Source organism: Bufo bufo, chromosome 3, assembly GCF_905171765.1.
Source record: "Bufo bufo chromosome 3, aBufBuf1.1, whole genome shotgun sequence".
NCBI classification, from domain to species: Eukaryota; Metazoa; Chordata; class Amphibia; order Anura; family Bufonidae; genus Bufo; species Bufo bufo.
This window is the reverse complement of record NC_053391.1, coordinates 416,330,766-416,351,935: the sequence shown is the minus strand read 5'-3', so window position 1 is coordinate 416,351,935 and position 21,170 is coordinate 416,330,766. Positions and strand designations below refer to the sequence as shown.

Here is a 21,170-nt window from a genome sequence, read left to right as displayed (position 1 = left end):
TCACCATTAGCCGCTCTGCAGTTAAAATTGACCTTCTATAGCGGGTAGCCTGTTTTTCCATGCGTGATGAAATGCGCCGCAGCAGCTGGTCATAACTATAAACAGTCATGCGCATATAATTGAAAATTTTTTCATGATTTGCACGAAGCTCCAAATACAGGACAGAAAACGCCTCTGGTCATCCGTCTGGAAGTTATCGGGTGTATCCAATACGGCGTCTTCTTCTTTCCTGGTCACGTCTTCTCCATCTCGCTTTCAGGATTAGAAACCTCAATCTCAGATGTATGTGTGCAGGCAACATGGTCCCAAAATACTGAGAGCCTGAATGGAGGTTTCCCTGCTTTTAAATACACTGTAAAAGTGGGTGGACACTTCGAGACACACCTCCTCCTTAAAAAACGGAGCTGCTAAACGGAAGCCAAAATGGAAGCAAGCGTAAAAACGGATCCGCTTTAAAGATGGATCCGTTTGGACAGAACCGTTAAAAAGTTGTCCTTTTGCATCCGTTTAGCAATTTTTTAGATGGATCCGTTTTAAACGGATCCGTGAAACGCGAGTATGAAAGTAGCCTAAGATTGTTTTTATGTCAGTTTTAAATCTGTCTTTGCACCAAATTTATGAACTGTTGCACCTTAATATCCATGGCGTGAGTGTAATGTGGTTTACACTTTTGGGTGTAAAAGTAGATCGGGGGTTGCCTGGCATGGGTTGTGACTTTTTTGAGGCTATTGCCAAAGTCGCACATAGTAAATGAACCATAATCCAGGTCTAATCGCACTTTTATCTCCTAAACAAAGACAACTGTGAAAAGTGACGAGGATCACAAAATAATCGCTAAAATCTTGCAATTGCCATGACTTTTTACGCCACAAAACTGACACATGTGATTTCATAAATGACCCCTGAAGTCTTTACCTATTAGCAGGCTTACTGGCCAGTGTGAAAACGCAACCATTTTTTTAATGTACATAGTGACGGGGAAAAAAAAAAAAACACAAAAAATAAATAAAAATAATAATATGTTTAATATAAAAACTTGAAACAGTGGATCATTTTCGGATTACACATTCGCTTTAAATGATCAAAGTACAAAATACTGTACCAAGACAGACTACTCCAATATGCCGTGTGTGTCTAATCCACAAATTATAGAACATGTCCTACAGTCAACCACAAATTGTGGACTGCTGACCCACTGATGTCAATCGGTCCGCAATAAAATGCGTCATGCACACAGCTGGTAACTAGCCAGACCGCAAAACAGAGACGGCCATGTGCATGAGGCCTTACTAGGGCTCAATAGTATTCAGGCAAACAAGCTGTTGGCTAAAGTATATTAAACTAAAAGCTATATATGTAACAAAAAAGAGCTGGCAGGCACGCCTACCGGATATAGCTTAAGGTGAGCTTGTACATAAAAAAGCCACAGGCTCAATATAAGAACTAGTGTTGAGCGAATCGTGTTCGGACTGCTCTATCTGAGCCCAATTCGTTTCAAAACTTTGTTTATAATATGCGCTCTGTACCGCAGTAAAATTTATGGGCTCCACTGAGGTCTTCTCATAGCCACAAGTAACGCGAGACTCACTTAGGCTGCGTTCACACGGGCGAGATTTCCACGCGGGTGCAATGCGGTAGATGAACGCATTGCACCCACACTGAATCCGGACCCATTCATTTCAATGGGGCTGTTCAGATGAGCGATGATTTTCACGCATCACTTGTGAGTTGCGTGAAAATTGCAGCATGCTCTATATTCTGTGTTTTTTACGCAACGCAGGCCCCATAGAAGTGAATGGGGCTGCGTGAAAATCGCAAGCATCCGCAAGCAAGTGCGGATGCGGTGCGATTTCCATGCATGGTTGCTAGGTGACAGTCTATTCACTGAATTATTTCCCCTTATAACATGGTTATAAGGGAAAATAATAGCATTCTGAATACAGAATGCTTAGTACAATAAGGCTGGAGGGGTTAAAAAAAATAAACAAATTAACTCACCTTCTCCTCTTGATCGCGTAGTTCCCGGTCTCTTCTGATGAGCTGTCGGCTAAAGGACCTTTGGTGACGTCAGATCACATGCTCCAACATCACCACAGGTCCTAGCCTGTAGTTCATCATTAAAGAAGTAAAGAAGAGACCGGGAACTACGCGGAGGAGGCGAGTTAATTTTTTTATTTTTTTTTAACCCTCAATTGATCACCTACTATGCATTCTGTATTCAGAATGCTATTATTTCCCCTTATAACCATGTTATAAGGGAAAATAATACAATCTACACTACAACTAACCCAAACCTGAACTTCTGTGAAGAAGTTCGGGTCTGGGTACCACAGTCGGTTTTTTATCACGCGCGTGCAAAAAACATTGCACCCGCGCGATAAAAACTGAACATTGGAACGCAATCGCAGTCAAAACTGACTGCAATTGCATTCCTACTCGCGCGGGTTTGCCGCAACACACCGGGACGCATCCGGACCTAATCCGGACACGCTCGTGTGAACCCAGCCTTAGTGTTGCGACTGACGTTACAGTTCAGTTCTGTGCATACATTACCGTTTTAAAATCCAAAGCCGAACTTGGGTTTGTGTCTCATTAACCAAGCAGAGTTCAGCTTTGGACAACACTTGACACTAATAAGAACCCAAAAACCAATAAAGAGGCTTATACGAGGCACTAGATGAGATGACATGGGTTGTTCAGAACTTTCACATCGATTCTGTATCCTTAGGATAAGCTATCAATAAGACATGGGTCCGCAAAACACGGACAGTGGCAATGTGCGTTCCGCATTTTGCGGACCGCACATTGCCGGCACTAATAGAATATGCCTGTTCTTGTCCGCAAATGAAGAATAGGACATGTTCTATTTTTTTCGTGAACGGAATTGCGGACCCGGAAGTGCGGGTCCGCAATTCCATGACCGGGCAGCACGAAATTGCGGACGTGTGAATGGACCCTTAACCTATCCAGAGGATTGGAAAAACTACAAAATTAGGTATACAGATTCCCTTTGTGGTCACAAAAATGTGTAGGTTTCGAGTGGGTTTAGCTTTATCGACTCTCAACATCTTTCATCATTACACTTTCTTGAAGGGAAACTGTCATCTGTTTGAGGTTTGCAGAACCATGGGCATCATGAACTGCCAAACTGATCCAACATTACACAGAGCCATGTACTTTGAAAAAGAAAATCATGCAATTTTCACCAACAAATCTCAGCAGTCACCTCATTATCATAGGCAGGATTACGATAAATGCACACAATTCGGATTACATGCTTTTTGTTCTGCATGGATTTTCAGAAAAAAAAAAAAAAAAAAAACACAGCATAATACAGTACCGCCAAAGTGAATAAGTACAATTATGTAATAAATATGCACGTAAATTGACCTGTCGGGCAGATTTTGAAACCTTCTATATAATGGTTTTCACCGAAGACATAAAGGGGTTCTCTGATTTAGGCCTCTTTCACACAACCGTTTTTTTTTCCCGTTTTGCGGGCCGTTTTTTGCGTTCCGTATACGGTCCGTATACGGAACTATTCATTTCAATGGTTCCGCAAAAAAAAACGGAATGTACTCCGTATGCATTCCGTTTCCGTATTTCCGTTTCGTAGAAAGATAGAACATGTCCTATATTTGGCCGCAAATCACATTCCGTGGCTCCATTAAAGTCTATGGGTCCGCAAAAAACGGAATGCATACGAAAGTGCATCCGTATGTCTTCCGTATCCGTTCCGTTTTTTGCGGAACCATCTATTGAAAATGTTATGCCCAGCCCAATTTTTTCTATGAAATTACTGTATACTGTATATGCCATACGGAAAAACGGAACGGAAACACAACGGAAACAAAAAACGGTACAACGGATCCGTTTAAAACGGACCGCAAAACACTGAAAAAGCCATACTGTCGTGTGAAAGAGGCCTAATATTGATGACTTATCCTCAGGATATCAGCTGTTTGAAGAGGAAGCAGCGCTCTTCATTGTTTACCTGCTCGCCAGCGCATCTGCAGCGGTAAGCAGGCGTAATTACATCTCAGCCGTCCCATTCACTTCTATGGGATGGCTCTGTAGGGTTCACTTGAATAGGAATATATTATATTGAGGATAGATCATCAATATAAATAAAGCAGACAGACCCTTTAAATGGGGTTGTTAAAATAAACAGAAAATAGGTTATAAAAACCGCAATAGAAAGTGCAAATCATGCGGATTTTCTGCATACAAATCTGCACGGTGCAATACATGATGGTCACAGGTCCCTTGCTCTCCCTATCTGCACAATGATCTCTCCACAGGTCACAGAATTGTCTAGAAAACTCCCTCAGACGTCAAGGACTCATCTTCAGTCTACAGGTTCCTATGCTCCATGTGGTTGCCGTAAAGCAAATCTCTGAATGCTGTAAACAGCTGCTCAGGATGGCTGCCTTATATTCACATACAGAGAAAAAAAAAAAATATATATATATATATATATATATATATATATATATATATATATACCATCAGAATTTTTTTTTAAAACAGAATATGTATCGGCATCTGGTTTTAATTAGTTAAAAAGCACACAAAAACAGGAGATTCATTCATTTTAAAGAAGCCTGTTTGACCATTCCCAGAGCAAGTTTGATTTAAAAAAATAAAAATAAAAGGAACGTCAATAGACAGACATCGATAAAGTCATTTTGGAAAATTAAATATACCCCCATTTCTTTTATTGCTGAAGCAAATGGGCCAAGTTGACACCTTGCTGGGGTGCTACATGCATACATATAGAAAATACATCTAAAATGAAATAAAAAGCGAAAGCCCAAGCAACTATTTTCCTAGACATTGATGTAACACTACCCAAAATGGTAGACCCCAGCCACAATTGTGGGCATCATCTACACTTACCACCTGCATAAATCCTAACGCACAACCTACTATATATATATATATATATATATATATATATATTAGCAATAACAAGGCTAACACAACAGTACGACTGGCACGCATGCACAACAAGCATCAAAGCTTTCCTGACCAAGATCATACCACCCGGATCCTACGCAGAAGGACAATGCCAGGCTCATGGCGTTCTGTAGCTGAAAACACAATTAGTCAAAAGATAAATGAGGCAAATATAGACGTTACTACTAATAGCCGAGTGTTCGCAGACATCAAACACCCGAGCCAGAGACCAAAGGCTTCCAAAATGTCACAACTAAAAAAGGGCCATTATTTTCTTCCCTTTAAAGCAGTTATTACAGTGCTCCATATGCCTGCAGGATACACACATTTCCCTCATATGTTCCTGCCCGATTCTACGGCCTTACTTATATGGGGCAGAAATCACACATGGAAAGCAGATCTGGCCAGCCGTGATCGCTGCTGCCCACTCCAGCCGCTCTCTTCTCACAAAAGTAAATCTGGAAAATACTTGTACTGCTGAAGCACGTTCAGAAATGTGTGTTGTGCTGTTCCTCTCCTATTCCTCCTAGAAATGCATGAATGCTACTCCTTGTCAATAGGTCGTGTCCCTACAAATCTGGCACTATCAGCATGGATGAGACAGTATCAGAGTGTAAGAGAGTAACACCTAGCTATCCAGATATTGATATTTTTTAGGAATAATAACAGAGGAGCAAAAAAACATAGTTGGGGAATACAAGACTCAGAATGCACTAGCACAGGGTCCCTCCACTCCAGTCCTCAGGACCCACCTGCCGGTCATGTTTTCAGGATTTCCTTGGTATTAAGCAGGTGATATAATTTGTGTCAGTGCATCAGGACTTAGCACAGGTATTCATTCTGAGGGATATTCTCAAATCGTGACCGGTAGGTGGGCCTTGAGGACTGGAGTTGAGGAACACTGCACTAGCAAAGTTTTTATGACTGGAGGTGGTAGGGCTAAGGCTACTTTCACACTTGCATTATTCTTTTCCAGTATTTAGTTCCGTCCTAGGGGTTCAATACCGGAAACAAAGCTTCAGTTTTATCCTAATGCGTTCTGAATGTAGAGCATTCCGTTCAGGGTGCATCAGGATGTCTTCAGTTCAGTCCCTCTTGCATGCTGCAGTATTTTCTCCAGCCCAAATTACGGAACACTTGCCGGAATGCCGGATAGTGGATACAGCATTAATTTCCATTGAAATGTATTAATGCCGGATCCGGTACCAAGTATTCTGGAAAACCGGGTCCGGCTTCCTGGTCTGCGCATGCGCAGACCTTTAAAAATGCGAAAAATAAAGAAATACCGGATCGGTTTTTCCAGATGACACCGGAGAGTTGGATCCGGAATTTTAATGCATTTGTCAGACGGCTCCGCATCCGGATCCGTCTACAAATGATATCCGTTTGCACACGGATTTCCGGATCCGGCAGGCAGTTCCGGCAACGGAACTGCCTGCCAGATCCTCACAACGCAAGTGTGAAAGTACCCTTAGCCGCCGGAGTTCTGCGAAGTGACGCTCCACAATTGTTATATTATGGGGAATACATGTATTCTAATCTGGAAGTGTCAGGAGCAGTCACAGGCCCTATTCAAAGAAATTCTCCCGCTTTAGAAAAAAAAAAAAACTTAGTGACCACTAATACGCCTTTTTACTGACGTAAACATAGGGGGTTTACCTAAACAGCTGCCTTTAATCAATCATTACATGTACCCAAAATGGTGCATTAAAAACTAGAACTTGTCCTGCAAAAAATAAGACCTCATACAATTACATTGATAAAAAAAGTTATAGCTCTTGGAATACGATTAAAAAAAAAAGCGAGTGGTCACTAAGGGGTTAAACAAGTCTAAGGATAAGGCCACAAGGGGTGGAATTGATGAAGCAGAATTTCCGCTGCTGATTTTGCCATGTTTCATCAGGGGAAATTCTGCAGTGGATTTGGAAATCACTTACCAAAAAATAGAAGTGTGAACTAGCCCTAAGGATTTTTTATTTTTTTTGAAGAGGGGCTGTACACCTTCAGGGGGCCTTTCTGCTGCTGCCTCGCTCCGGTCTCAACATCCTGTTTGACATCCATGTATCATGTGACCCAGTGAGGTGAGACATGGGCAGGGGGTGGACAGGACACGTCACTGCTGCAGCCAGTCATTGGCTGCAGCAGCTACATGAACCGCTGCAAACAGGACGTTGACACTTGGAGACCGGAGGGAGGCAGCAGGTAAATAAGCTTTCCTCCACAGGTGTGGCGCATGGGGGGGAAAAACTGGCAGAAAGCCCCCCCCCCCCCCCCACACACCCCAAAAAGAAGAAGGAAGGTGGTACTAAACAACCTTATAGATCTGCCACCGGCAAATCGGCAGCACTTATGTCGCCAATGAACATACCCTAATAAGGAACTCTGAATAAGAGAGGAGCGCCCCCTTCAGGATCGGCATTCACTGACCCACACAGCACGTGGTGACAAAGCATCTCCAGTTCTGGAAGACCCAGACAAGTCCATGCGTTACTTTGCCCATAGAAGTGTATTTCATCCCACTTGTGGTGACACTGCAGTGATACTAAAGACCTACCTGCCAGATCCCAACTGATTGTTTGGCTTCCCATGGGTGGGACACCTGTTGATCAGTTTGTTGTTGGGTGAACCTAAGTTCTGACAAAGATGTGCAAAATGGACAAACCCTTTAAGCTAGCCATACACAGTCAGAGTAGCCTGCCATGCCTGCTTTCCTTATTCTGTATGTACATGAGTACCTACAGGATAGAATGAACTAGGCCTGTAATTTGAGGGTTAAATCAGATTTTGAAATATGAAATATGACAGCCTTCCTCTAGGTCCCTGAGCTATGGTGAACCATATACAATACAGTCTGAGGTTCTGGGTTAGCAAATGGGCATGAAGTGCTGTAATGAGCACAGTACCGGCCTGTATACACATACGGCAGTGGTCCTGGGGTGGTACTGGCCTGAGCCAAGCCACATTTTATCTCAGATCCCGCTTTCCACATGTCCCCAGGAGTAATCCTGTATGAGAGTGCCTTTATTACACACGTCTGTATGGTTGCTATGAACGCAGCACGCAGCTCTCAGATGGAAAGACATATTAATTATCTGGAGTAGCTTGTGAAATCCAACACCACATTTCAGGAAGTGTTCTTCAAACATCACTGTGCCACCACTTACCATAGTCTACGCATCTAGCAAAGGATGGTTCCTAGCCCCGGCAGATAATAGACATACATATCACTTGTCCCCAAGGTGATTATCTTCTAGGAAACCTACTTCTCTATTTCAGCCTAAGGCCTCGTTCACATTTCCATTTTTCTATGAACTTCCAGAGAATCTCTACCGATGATTCGTGTGTTGTATCAGTGGTTTTTCACAGACCCTAAAGCTGGCCATACACATTACTTTTTTGTTGGCCGAAACCTAATGTGTGTTGGGAGGTTCAGACTGTCCCCCAACAGATGATGTTAGAGAAGACAAGATCATACTTTTTTAGTTGGTAAAATCGGGGCATCTAAGGCTACTTTCACACTAGCGGCACGGACCTCCGGCAGGCTGTTCTGTCGGGTGAACAGCCTGTCCGATCCGTCCTGCCGCTAGTGAACGTGTGCCCCCGGAATGCCACTCGGTCCCCATTGACTATAATGGGGGTGGGACGGAGTTCCGGCAGAGGCATGGCGAGAGGCTGCCGGAATAAAACGACGACATGTCCGACATTTATTCCGGCAGCCTCTTGCTGTGCCTCCGCCGGAATAAATGTCGGACATGTCGTCGTTTTATTCCGGCAGCCTCTCGCCATGCCTCTGCTGGAACTCCGCCCCCGCTATAGTCAACGGGGACGGAGCGGCAGTCCGGGGGCACACGTTAATTAGCAGCAGGACGGAGCGGACAGGCTGTTCACCCGACGGAACAGCCTGCCGGAGGTCCGTGCCACTAGTGTGAAAGTAGCCTAAGCCATGCCAGTGGAAACGCCCTGTGCCGACCAGAAACACCCTCTTATGGGTGGGGTTTATATTAGCCCAGCCCATTTTTGGCCCGGGACAGCCCGAATTTGCCAGGACTGGCTCTGAAGATCCAGGACAGTCCCGCCAAATATGGGACAGTTGCTGACCATGCAAGATTCGGGAGAAATGAATATTGTCAGCGGATCCTTTTGTTCTTCGTGGAGATAAACCAGCGTCAGGTGTCTGGCAGCGATTTTCTCTGCTCTCCCCATGGTATACCTAGACATGTTCTATGGGGAGCCGGGAGACTCTTAGTTCGGCCAACTATAGACTTCAATGGGTCCACATTGCAGACCAAAGTAGTGCATGTCTCCACTGACCCACAGTGCAAAGGAAAACCACATTTAAAAATCAATGGGTGCGATGTGCTGTACCTGGAGAATACAGATGGCACACGTCTGTGAGTCACTGAAGTGTGAACGAGGCCTAAGGGAATATGTAATGACATGATCATTACCATACTCTGTTTACTAGGCACCCCCCAACCACTAAGCACTGAATACATAGGTATTCTGGATAATGAGCACAGCTTTCAGTACTTTCCAGCTAAATAAGGAAAGCTTCCTCCATTCCTCAAATGTGGAAATGTTAAAAAAAAGTGTGTCTTCAAGTTTCTTGGAAAAGTATTTCGTAATGCATGGAGCGGAGCCACGAGGGGCATGGCTTGGTGTCCACCTCCAGTGACACAGCTACCATAGCCACTGCTTTTACACAGAGCAGTGACCAACAGCTTTGGTATGTGACGTGCGTTGGATAGGCACGGAGGGCGGGCGGGGGAGTATAACAAACCAGAGGAGCTGCCCATGAAAAGAGCAATGTGATTGGTCCTATGGCCAGCTTCATACATCAAAGATGTTTATCACAAAATACAGAAAGTAAACCTCCTTTATTTGTGCCTGGTATGTTGCTGACTTCTTGACCATTTTATGTTGCTGGTTGCACAAAATAAATCACAGATCCCTTTCTAACCTGTAGCCTTGGCTACAACGGACCAGGAGCACGTTTCTCCAGTAAGCCACATTACAGTCCCAGCGGACACTACTAATGGTATATACCTTCCTGTTACTTCACAGGCTGCACCTTACATTTCAGCTTTTCTGACTACTTGTCAGTATAGAACCTCAACATTATGAAAAGATATATATTCTGGGGGCAATATATTAAGACTGAGGCGCTATGGGGCAAAAATATACCGTTGGCACTACAGGGGCAAAATAATTATACTAGGGCCACTATAGGGGCAACAAGGGAGCCATTATATATCCTGGGGCAGTATATATACACTGAAGAGCTGCAAGGGTTCTGTTTAAAAAAAGAAGCCAAATAAATTAATCAATTTTAACGAACGACGATCAGGAAATTGATGCACACACTAATCTAAATGGGCCATATCAGTTTTTAATTGACTTTTAGGCTACATGCACACAAACGTATTTTGTTTCCGTGTCCGTTCCTTTTTTTCGCAGATAGGATGCAGACCCATTCATTTCAATGGGGTCTGCAAAAAACGCGGTGTGCTGTCCGCATCAGTATGTCCGTTCTGTTGCCCCGCAAAAAAATAAAATAAAAATAGTGCATGTCCTATTTTTGTCTAGTTTGCGGACAAGGATAGGCATTATTACAATGGATCCGCAAAAAAAAACGGATGCCATACGGAAAGTCATCCGTTTTTTCTGCGGATACACAATTTGTGGACCGCAAAACACATACAGTTGTGTGCATGTACCCTTAACGTATAACTGGATTCCAGTGCCAGCACTCTGGTCCTCCTTGCCTGTCTCCTTCAACTTGGCTTCAGTGGTGACTTGGTTATATACAAACATGACTGCTGCAGCCAATCCCTGGCCTCAGCAAACTGGTGTGGCATACCACAGAGGCCAGTGATTGACTGCATCAGTCATGTTTGTATATGACTAAAGATCCGTTTACATGAGATGATATCACAGCAAATTGTCGAAGCGTTCCTTCACAACAATCGCCTGCTCACTGGTGGAGGAGACCGCGCCATTTCTATGCAGCCATCTCCTCCACAGTATGAGGCGGAGCAATCACTAATGCCATCCTATGAACGCCCGTTAGCAATTATCTTTAGGATTCTCGGCCCCTGTAAAAGTCACCACTGAAGCCAAGTAAACAGAGACTGGTGGGAGGGGCCAGAGTAAGGCCCCTTTCACACGGGCGAGTATTCCGCGCGGATGCGATGCGTGAGTTGAACGCATTGCACCCGCACTGAATCATGACCCATTCATTTCTATGGGGCTGTGCACACGAGCAGTGATTTTCACGCATCACTTGTGCGTTGCGTGAAAATCGCAGCATGTTCTATATTCTGCGTTTTTCAGGCCCCATAGAAGTGAATGGGGCTGCGTAAAAATCGCAAGCAAGTGCGGATGCGGTGCGATTTTCACGCACGGTTGCTAGGAGACGATCGGGATGGGGACCCGATCATTATTATTTTCCCTTATAACATGGTTATAAGGGAAAATAATAGCATTCTGAATACAGAATGCATAGTAAAATAGCGCTGGAGGGGTTAAAAAAAAATAAAAAATAATTTAACTCGCCTTAATCCATTTGATCGCGATTCCCGGCATCTCCTTCTGTCTCCTTTACTGAACAGGACCTGTGGTGAGCATTCATTACAGGTCAAGGACCTGTGGTGACGTCACTCCGGTCATCACATGATCCATCACATGATTTTTTACCATGGTGATGGACCATGTGATGACCGGAGTGACGTCAAAGGTCCTTTTCCTGTAATTAATGCTCACCACAGGTCCTATTCCGTAAAGGAGACAGAAGGAGATGCCGGGCATCGCGATCAAGTGGACTAAGGTGAGTTATAAGGGAAAATAATAGCATTCTGAATACAGAATGCATAGTAAAATAGCGCAGCCGTCATCTCTTCTGTCTTCATCTTAGCTGTGTGCAGGAAAAGGACCTGTGGTGACGTCACTCCGGTCATCACATGGTCCGTCACATGATCTTTTACCATGGTGATGGACCATGTGATGACCGCAGTGACGTCACCACAGGTCCTTTTCCTGCACACAGCTAAGATGAAGACAGAAGAGATGCCGGGCTGCACGAGCAAGTGGATTAAGGGGAGTTAAATTTTTTATTTTATTTTTTTAACCCCTCCAGCGCTATTTTACTATGCATTCTGTATTCAGAATGTATTATTTTCCCTTATAACATGGTTATAAGGGAAAATAATAGCAATCTACAGAACACCGATCCCAAGCCCAAACGTCTGTGAAGAAGTTCGGGTTTGGGTACCAAACATGAGCGATTTTTCTCACGCGAGTGCAAAACGCATTACCATGTTTTGCACTCGCGTGGAAAAATCGCGCATGTTCCCGCAATGCACCCGCACCTTTTCCTGCAACGCCCGTGTGAAACCAGCCTAATGGTGCTGAAAACAAACATCAATGGGCAAGTAATACTTCTTTTATAGTTTTATAAAATCCACCGACCCCACCACCCTCCGGGGCAATTTTCAGCAGGACTTAATGCTCCCAGTGGGACATGTTGACATCAGTGTTCCCGCATGTGCCATAGGCGAGTAATTTTTTTTTTTTATTACGAAACTCCATTCCCCTTCCCATATGACAGTCTCTCTATGGATTCTGATTTCTTTATAGGCTTTGGGGGCATGAGGAAAAACTATGTTCTGCATTGAAGTGTTGGCCCAGATTATTTATTATGATGCAGACTCGGCAGTATATTATTTCTGTAATTCCAAATTTATGCAACTGTTAAATGCGTTTCTAAACATGAGCTATATTGTGAAACATTTTATTATTAGCCTCTTTAAAATAATAATCATGAATTATAAAATAAAATAAAAAATGCAGCATGTGGATGATTTCTTAAAGGGGTTATTCAACTCTAACAAAAGCTCCCCCATATGCCAGGCCCCTCACAATGATTCTACTTACCTGGCTCCCCGCACCGATCCCGGTCCCCTCATGGCCGCTGCTGCTTCTCCCAGTGCGTGGATGAAAACATCTGGTGTCGGGGGGAGAGGGAATGGCAAGTGGTGAGAAGCCTCCCTAGTATTGTGGGTGACACTAGGGAGGCTCGTCCCCGTCACCGCCTGCCATTGGATAACCCCACGAAACTGGATGTTTTCATCCATGCACGGGGAGAAGCAGCAGCAGCGGCGCGGGGAGCCAGGTAAGTAGAATCAGTGTGAGGGCCCCGGCATATGGGGGAGCATTTGTTAGTGTCAGATAACCCCTTTAAAACCTCATCCACTTTGCTGGTACTATACAACGCTGCGGATTTACCGCACTACCATAACAGAAAATCCCATCAGGAACCCCTCACTAGGGGCCACTGCACTTTCAGCGTGTTCTCATGTAGCCGGGGCTTTTTTTATTTCAAAAGGACCCCCAATTCGCCCGCTGTGCTCCCAGTTTGTTTCGTCGCCTAATATGCAAATGAGGCGACTTGGTTATAGTAGGCGTTGACATTTTAGTTCTGCTGGGCGCGGTCATCTTCTCCCTGGCAGCGAGCGCATCCAATCGCAGCGCCCCGCTCTTAGCCAGGGAGAAGGAGCTCAAGTTCTCGCAAGGAGCTTGTAGACATCCGGACCGAGCTTGTCTGTCTCACGAGAACTTGAGCTCCTTCTACCCGCTGCGATTGGATGCGCTTGCTGCCAGGGAGAAGATAACCGCGCCCAGCAGAACTAAAATGTCAACGCCTACTATAACCAAGTTGCCTCATTTGCATATTAGGCGAAACAAACGGGGAGCACAGAGGGCGAATGGGGGGTCCTTTTGGGGGAAAAAAAATAAAAATAGAGTGTCCGGACATCAGTGGCAGCAGCCCGATAAGGTAGTATAAGAATTGCACACACTTTTTTTCTGATGAAAGGTCCTCTTTAAATCATAATATCTGGGCAGCAGTGGAGATTGTAGTAGAGATCACTTGTCCCTACACAGCGCAGAACTCATCTCAGTTCACAATCAGGCAATCAGGAACCAACAGTTCATTCCCGATAATTGCCGGTACATTTGGCCATGTAAAGGGGCCTTAACAGTTAAAAAGCCTGCAGCAGAAGTGATGTGAAGACTCCACATGTGAACATACCCCAAGGTGTTCCACGGCCTCCTACCAGCAGTATCTATTCAGATGGCCACGTACAAGTAGCCTCTACCAGAATATACCTACACAGCTAAGCTCTTTACTGCCATTGTAAGGAGCAGGATGCAAACACCTCCAGGCCAGACAAGCACAAATGTCTGGTACTGCCCAAAACTTTAAGAAAACAATTGCCCTGCATACAAGTATTGTTTCTTTCTATCCCTGTGCCAGCTGACCTTGCCATAACCCCAGATGTAGCTGAGACGCCCACATCGCCATCAATGGGCCAAGCAGGAAGCCAGATACAGTTAGAGTTAGGCTTCACATGGTTTTTTGTGTACGCCTGACTGTTTTGGTGTGTGTACATTGTCCTCTTTTTTATCACAGTCTAATACACTTTTTGGTACTTTGAAGAGACATGAGCAACATAAATGTTTTTTTTTCCAATAGTAATCAATGGGCGATGGAAGCAAATGTAAAGGGTACGCTTGTGTCAGACACTAGGATAACCTGCCCTCAGGATAGGTCACCAATATCAGATTGCGGTGGTCCGACACGCCGTACCCCCACCAGCTTCAGAAACTAAACATTGGCTGGAAGGCTCGGTCCACTGTGTAGTGTCCAGCACAGGCCATCTAGCTCTATGTACTGGAAACCCCTTTTAATAAAATGGGAATTTTGCCAATATGGCTATTTATTGTTCACAACAGTCCTGCCCCTGATCAAATATTTAGATCCTTCGATTCTATAAAGGAGATTTATACGGACCCGTCTGAGTGTGGAGAAGCTTAGACCGGATGAAGAAGGGGGGAGGCCACATTTTAAGTTTTATTTCTGTTTCACAAGCGATTACTGAAAATGAGATGGTTGCACTGGCATTTCTGGGGGAGTGTGAGCGATTCCCTAATTGAGAAGTAGGTTTATGGGGTCAGGATATTACAGGGTTAAAAATGGTACTACATGGTACTGGTGGAGATAACATTTTAGGGATTTCCCAGGGTATCATGCGGTCCTTTAGGGTAGATGCGCACAGGAGTGTCGATTCTATGGATTTCGCTTCATTTCGCACCCAGTGCTACTTGCGGATTTTGTCATGGATTTGTCCCCAGATGTCACAAAGGGTGAAATCTGCACAAACAGCTGACATGCTGCAGATTTCAAAAACCGCACCGTATAGATGAGATTTTACGTTTTCATCTACTTAGCTGGTACTGTCGTACGCCGTGTAATATGCGCCAGAACTTCAGCAAGTCTGGTCTACCACAACAGCCTTTACAGGCAGGCTAGATTCACACTGATCCGGCAGCGGTATCTGTCCGTCTGATGAAACTGAGCCAAACGGATCCGTCCTGACACACAATGCAAGTCAATGGGGACGGATCTGTTTTCACAGACATGATATGGCGCAATAGAAAACGGATCCGTCCTCCATTGACTTTCAATGGTGTTCAAGACGGATCCGTCTTGGTTATGTTAAAGACAATACAAACGGATCCGTTCTGAAAGGATGCATGCGGTTGTATTATCTGAACGGATCCGCACCAAACGCGAGTGTGAAAGTAGCCTAATAGATAATGGGGCCGGCGGTCATTCAGGCAGTGCTGCATCCAGGGAGCAGTAATACATACAAGCACTGCAGGTACACTGGGGTGAACGCCACAGTCCGCTGACGTCCAGCGAGTCAGGGAGGGCCCAATTATTATTATTTTTATATAGAAACCTCATAGCTACAGAAGAGGAGAAATTTGACGTTCATGCTCCCTATACTGACAAGGTGTGTAGGAGACTTGACCCTTGGCTGAGACTTCTAGAAATAGATCCTTCAGGTTGTCTCCACTTTTCTGTTCTTTACAGGTCTTACTAGAGATCTGTAACAGTCCAGACTGTCCTAGGTGTAAGAATGCTGATCTATTTCATAGGACGTTGTCCCCAGCCTCAACAATATTCGTTTCATATAATCAAAAAGACGTATTCAGCTTTTCAAATTAATATACCTTTTGATGCCAAGAATGTTACTCCAGGCAGTAAAAAGAGCATCAAACTCCCCGAAGAGGCTGTTCTGACAGGTCTGAGGAGCACGGCGAGAAGGTGGATCTCTGCACTGGAAACAAGAGGTTCCACCTTGTTGTGAGGTCAAGATTTACTAATGTGTCTGTGCCCAAAACCTGTCAAAAAGGGGCACATATTGGTGCAATTTTGATGTAATTCAGCGCCACTAGGGATTCTATTATTTATATTTTTTTACTTGCTCGAAAATGGGGTTGGAAGTAGCTTCGCCACAAAACGGCCATGGCCTATGATGTACCCGTTTGTGTCAAATCGTGCCACAATTCTGGTGCAAAGATCGGTGGTATAAAATGAGAGAATAGCGTCTCTCCGTGCGCCACATTTCTCATCCGGCCGGAGCCCCTGTGATACATCACTATGGGCTACTCCCTACAGCCATCAATAACTTAATTAAACTTTGACCACTTCCTTCTACAACTTTATTGCCCTCACATAAGTATATGTTTTTTCAAAAAGAATACAAAACATCTGAAAAACATAACCGCAAAATGCATACGTTTCTGAAACTTTTACGTCAACTGTTTCCAATAACGTGAAGCGCGGCTCCTGAGCTGACAACTGGATGTTACAATTCCCTCCGTCAAACTGATGTGTCAACGCAGTCTAGCACTGTAACCACTGAATGGACATCAAACCATTTAGGGACACACCACCAACTGCCGACACAAAGCTGTCAATTTGGTCATTGTTTTCTAGGAGGAATGGTACAATGTAGAATTCCAGGAATGATGTGGATTCAAATAATGTACTAAAACAGAGAGTGGACAGAAAAAGGGGTTCTTTATCCTCTTTACCTCTCAGTGATAAATTTAGGGAGTCATTCTGCTGGGTTTCCCCGAGAGGAGGTAGGAAACTCACCAGCAAGTTGTCAAGTTCCTGACAGCACCAGCACAAAGCAAGCTTTCCACAGTAAGTACTGAAATCAATGGCAGCCCCTGCTATGGACAGGCAGAGTCCTCCAGAGGACGAGACACCCTTTGTACCTGCTCTCCACTCTGGATAATGGGTGAGGACCATGAAGTACAAACAGAGCTTCTGAAAAAGGACACAAACATCTGCCCTCAATGTAATGGTACAACAGGCTCAGATGTAGCAATAGGGATAACACGTGGTGTGTCCTATGTAATGCAGGAGCGGACAACATCAGAACACGCATCAGCCATCACTAAACCGTCTGACATTTCAGTATCTGAAACTGCTGCTACAGGTGAAGCGTGAACCTCCTGGGACTTGCTGAAGTATCCAAACCATGGCACTAATACAAGAGGGCTGACATACAAAAGAGTAACCCAACATGAACTAAAGCCAGACATACAATACAAATCTAATAGAAAAGCTTACTGCAACCAGGGTGACTTATGTGTCCACCCCTCCACTGATGGAGAAGAGGTCCTACATGGTAAAATGGCCTCAGTGCGGGCTTCCAATTGTGTACATAAAAGGTCTGCCAGGTGACAGATGATGGGAAGCAGCTACAACCCACCTCCATACCTGTCCGTCTGTGTGTACCTGGACTACATGTGTCCGCACCTGCCCACCTTCTTCCTCTGTGTACCTGGACTACATGTGTCCACACCTGCCCACCTTTTTTCTCTGTGTACCTGGACTACATGTGTCCGCACCTGCCCACCTTCTTCCTCTGTGTACCTGGACTACATGTGTCCACACCTGCCCACCTTCTTCCTCTGTGTACCTGGACTACATGTGTCCGCACCTGCCCACCTTCTTCCTCTGTGTACCTGGACTACATGTGTCCGCACCTGCCCACCTTCTTCCTCTGTGTACCTGGACTACATGTGTCCGCACCTGCCCACCTTCTTCCTCTGTGTACCTGGACTACATGTGTCCACACCTGCCCACCTTCTTCCTCTGTGTACCTGGACTACATGTGTCCACACCTGCCCACCTTTTTCCTCTGTGTACCTGGACTACATGTGTCCGCACCTGCCCACCTTCTTCCTCTGTGTACCTGGACTACATGTGTCCACACCTGCCCACCTTCTTCCTCTGTGTACCTGGACTACATGTGTCCACACCTGCCCACCTTTTTCCTCTGTGTACCTGGACTACATGTGTCCGCACCTGCCCACCTTCTACCTCTGTGTACCTGGACTACATGTGTCCGCACCTGCCCACCTTCTTCCTCTGTGTACCTGGACTACATGTGTCCACACCTGCCCACCTTCTTCCTCTGTGTACCTGGACTACATGTGTCCACACCTGCCCACCTTCTTCCTCTGTGTACCTGGACTACATGTATCCACACCTGCCCACCTTCTTCCTCTGTGTACCTGGACTACATGTGTCCGCACCTGCCCACCTTCTTCCTCTGTGTACCTGGACTACATGTATCCACACCTGCCCACCTTCTTCCTCTGTGTACCTGGACTACATGTATCCACACCTGCCCACCTTCTTCCTCTGTGTACCTGGACTACATGTGTCCGCACCTGCCCACCTTCTCCCTCTGTGTACCTGGACTACATGTGTCCACACCTGCCCACCTTCTTCCTCTGTGTACCTGGACTACATGTGTCCGCACCTGCCCACCTTCTTCCTCTGTGTACCTGGACTACATGTGTCCGCACCTGCCCACCTTCTTCCTCTGTGTACCTGGACTACATGTGTCCACACCTGCCCACCTTCTTCCTCTGTGTACCTGGACTACATGTATCCACACCTGCCCACCTTCTTCCTCTGTGTACCTGGACTACATGTGTCCACACCTGCCCACCTTCTTCCTCCTCTGTGTACCTGGACTACATGTGTCCACACCTGCCCACCTTCTTCCTCTGTGTACCTGGACTACATGTGTCCACACCTGCCCACCTTCTTCCTCTGTGTACCTGGACTACATGTATCCACACCTGCCCACCTTCTTCCTCTGTGTACCTGGACTACATGTATCCACACCTGCCCACCTTCTTCCTCTGTGTACCTGGACAACATTCGTCTGCTATTCCATGCTGCACAGACACTTTTAAGTGAATCTCTGCATGCTACCCTTCTGGCTTCCGATTGGTCGACAAGAAGCAAAGTTAGCGCTGATGCAGTTTGTCTTTGTCAGGACATCTGGCTGTTGACATCTCTTTTAGGAGCAGTGTATACCCTATAAAGTGGACGGTTCCTCCCCTCTCATCTCTAGCAGGATAGGAAGGTTATCCAAAAGCTTACTCTAAGCAGTACCCTCCCCCCTTTAATGTTGTGCAAACTCTAAGCAAGAGAAACCATATGTCATGTGGACCCCTTCATGTCCTGTCCAGAATCCCTCTAAATGACCATCATACAGTTCCCTCCAGTCTCCATACACAAAGCCTGCCAGAATGTCACATATGGTGTATATGGTCATGGAGTGGATATGATCTGGTTATAGAGTGGATATTGTCAAGTGGTGGCTACAGTTCTGCTGGGACGTGTGGTGGCTACAGTTCTGCTGGGACGTGTGGTGGCTACAGCTCTGCTGGGACATGAGGTGGCTACAGCTCTGCTGGGACATGAGGTGGCTACAGCTCTGCTGGGACATGAGGTGGCTACAGCTCTGCTGGGACATGAGGTGGCTACAGCTCTGCTGGGACATGTGGTGGCTACAGCTCTGCTGGGACATGTGGTGGCTACAGCTCTGCTGGGACATGTGGTGGCTACAGCTCTGCTGGGACATGTGGTGGCTACAGCTCTGCTGGGACATGTGGTGGCTACAGCTCTGCTGGGACGTGTGGTGGCTACAGCTCTGCTGGGACGTGTGGTGGCTACAGCTCTGCTGGGACGTGTGGTGGCTACAGCTCTGCTGGGACGTGTGGTGGCTACAGTTCTGCTGGGACATGTGGTGGCTACAGTTCTGCTGGGACATGTGGTGGCTACAGCTCTGCTGGGACATGTGGTGGCTACAGCTCTGCTGGGACATGTGGTGGCTACAGCTCTGCTGGGACGTGTGGTGGCTACAGCTCTGCTGGGACGTGTGGTGGCTACAGCTCTGCTGGGACGTGTGGTGGCTACAGTTCTGCTGGGACGTGTGGTGGCTACAGCTCTGCTGGGACATGTGGTGGCTACAGCTCTGCTGGGACATGTGGTGGCTACAGCTCTGCTGGGACATGTGGTGGCTACAGCTCTGCTGGGACATGTAGTACAGGTCTCCTGTGTCTGGGCAGTGCTAGGACTGTCTCTCCCCACCATAGTGGTCCAGCGGTTCCTGAAGTTCCCTACAGTGTGTACAGGGAATGCTATCCTGGCCGGCAGCGCACTGGTTAATAAAGTTTACTGGTGAGAGGCAGAGGAGGTTCGGGTCCCTACCAGTGTGGTTCCCCGTACTGGGCAGAGTATGGCATGAATGGGCACCGTGACAACCCCATGACGCCCTCTTACCACTTTGTCCATCAGTTTCCAGGTCTTCTCCACCGTCCGCCTGTCGGCCGCCGCCTGTTTCGGGGGTCCCACGGCGTCCTGGATAGCATCGATGAAGCCCTGGATGCGGGCCTTGCGGGGGTTGGCGCTCCGGGCGCCCAGGATACGCCCGGCTGGGGCGCTAGTAATAGTACTATTGCTACCTCCGCTGCTGGCCATGTTGTTGGAGGCAGGAATGAGGTAGGAAGCGCGGCCTCCGGGCGAATCTCCTCCACAAGGACACAGAGGACGGGCTGGAGCTTGTGTGTGAGCCGGAGCGGCCGGCGCCCTGGAGGTGCCCCTTCTACCGGGCTCTAGGAACTCTCTCTCCCCGTCTCAGGCTGCAGGCTGAGCTGCTAGTGAGGTCACCGGAGGCGGAGGATAGAAGAGCGGGGCACGGCCCCTTTAAAGCGCCAGTTACCTCCAGTCTGTCCCACAGCTGAAGCCGGCGGCACTGGGAGAAAGGGGGAGGGCAGGTAGAGCGGAGCTAGTGGGGAGCAGAGGGGTGCTGCACGTGGGAGGGGGTGAGGCCAGCTGGGAGCATGTGCCAGTCAGACAGATGGTGCAGGGGCTTAGGCGAAGGCTTCTAGGATTCTGCTCCTTCTAGTACTAGTGATGATCCCAATAGTCAGGAGACTAATACCACAACTGTAAATCCTAACAGTACCAGTAACTGTGACCCAAG

The 21,170-nt window shown here is 46.4% G+C and overlaps 1 protein-coding gene across 2 annotated transcripts in view; it reads right to left on the bottom strand.

Annotated features, from left to right (window-relative positions):
* The window catches only part of CBLB (Cbl proto-oncogene B), a 155,971-nt gene extending 135,135 nt beyond the window's left edge, over positions 1–20,836 (bottom strand). For both annotated transcript variants that reach the window (XM_040424917.1, XM_040424918.1), the window contains exon 1: positions 20,468–20,836. In XM_040424917.1, coding sequence (XP_040280851.1) covers positions 20,468–20,665 — 198 coding nt within the window. In that variant the 5' untranslated portion in view covers positions 20,666–20,836. The remainder of the gene's footprint in view (positions 1–20,467) is intronic.
* Between the last annotated feature and the right edge of the window lie 334 nt (positions 20,837–21,170).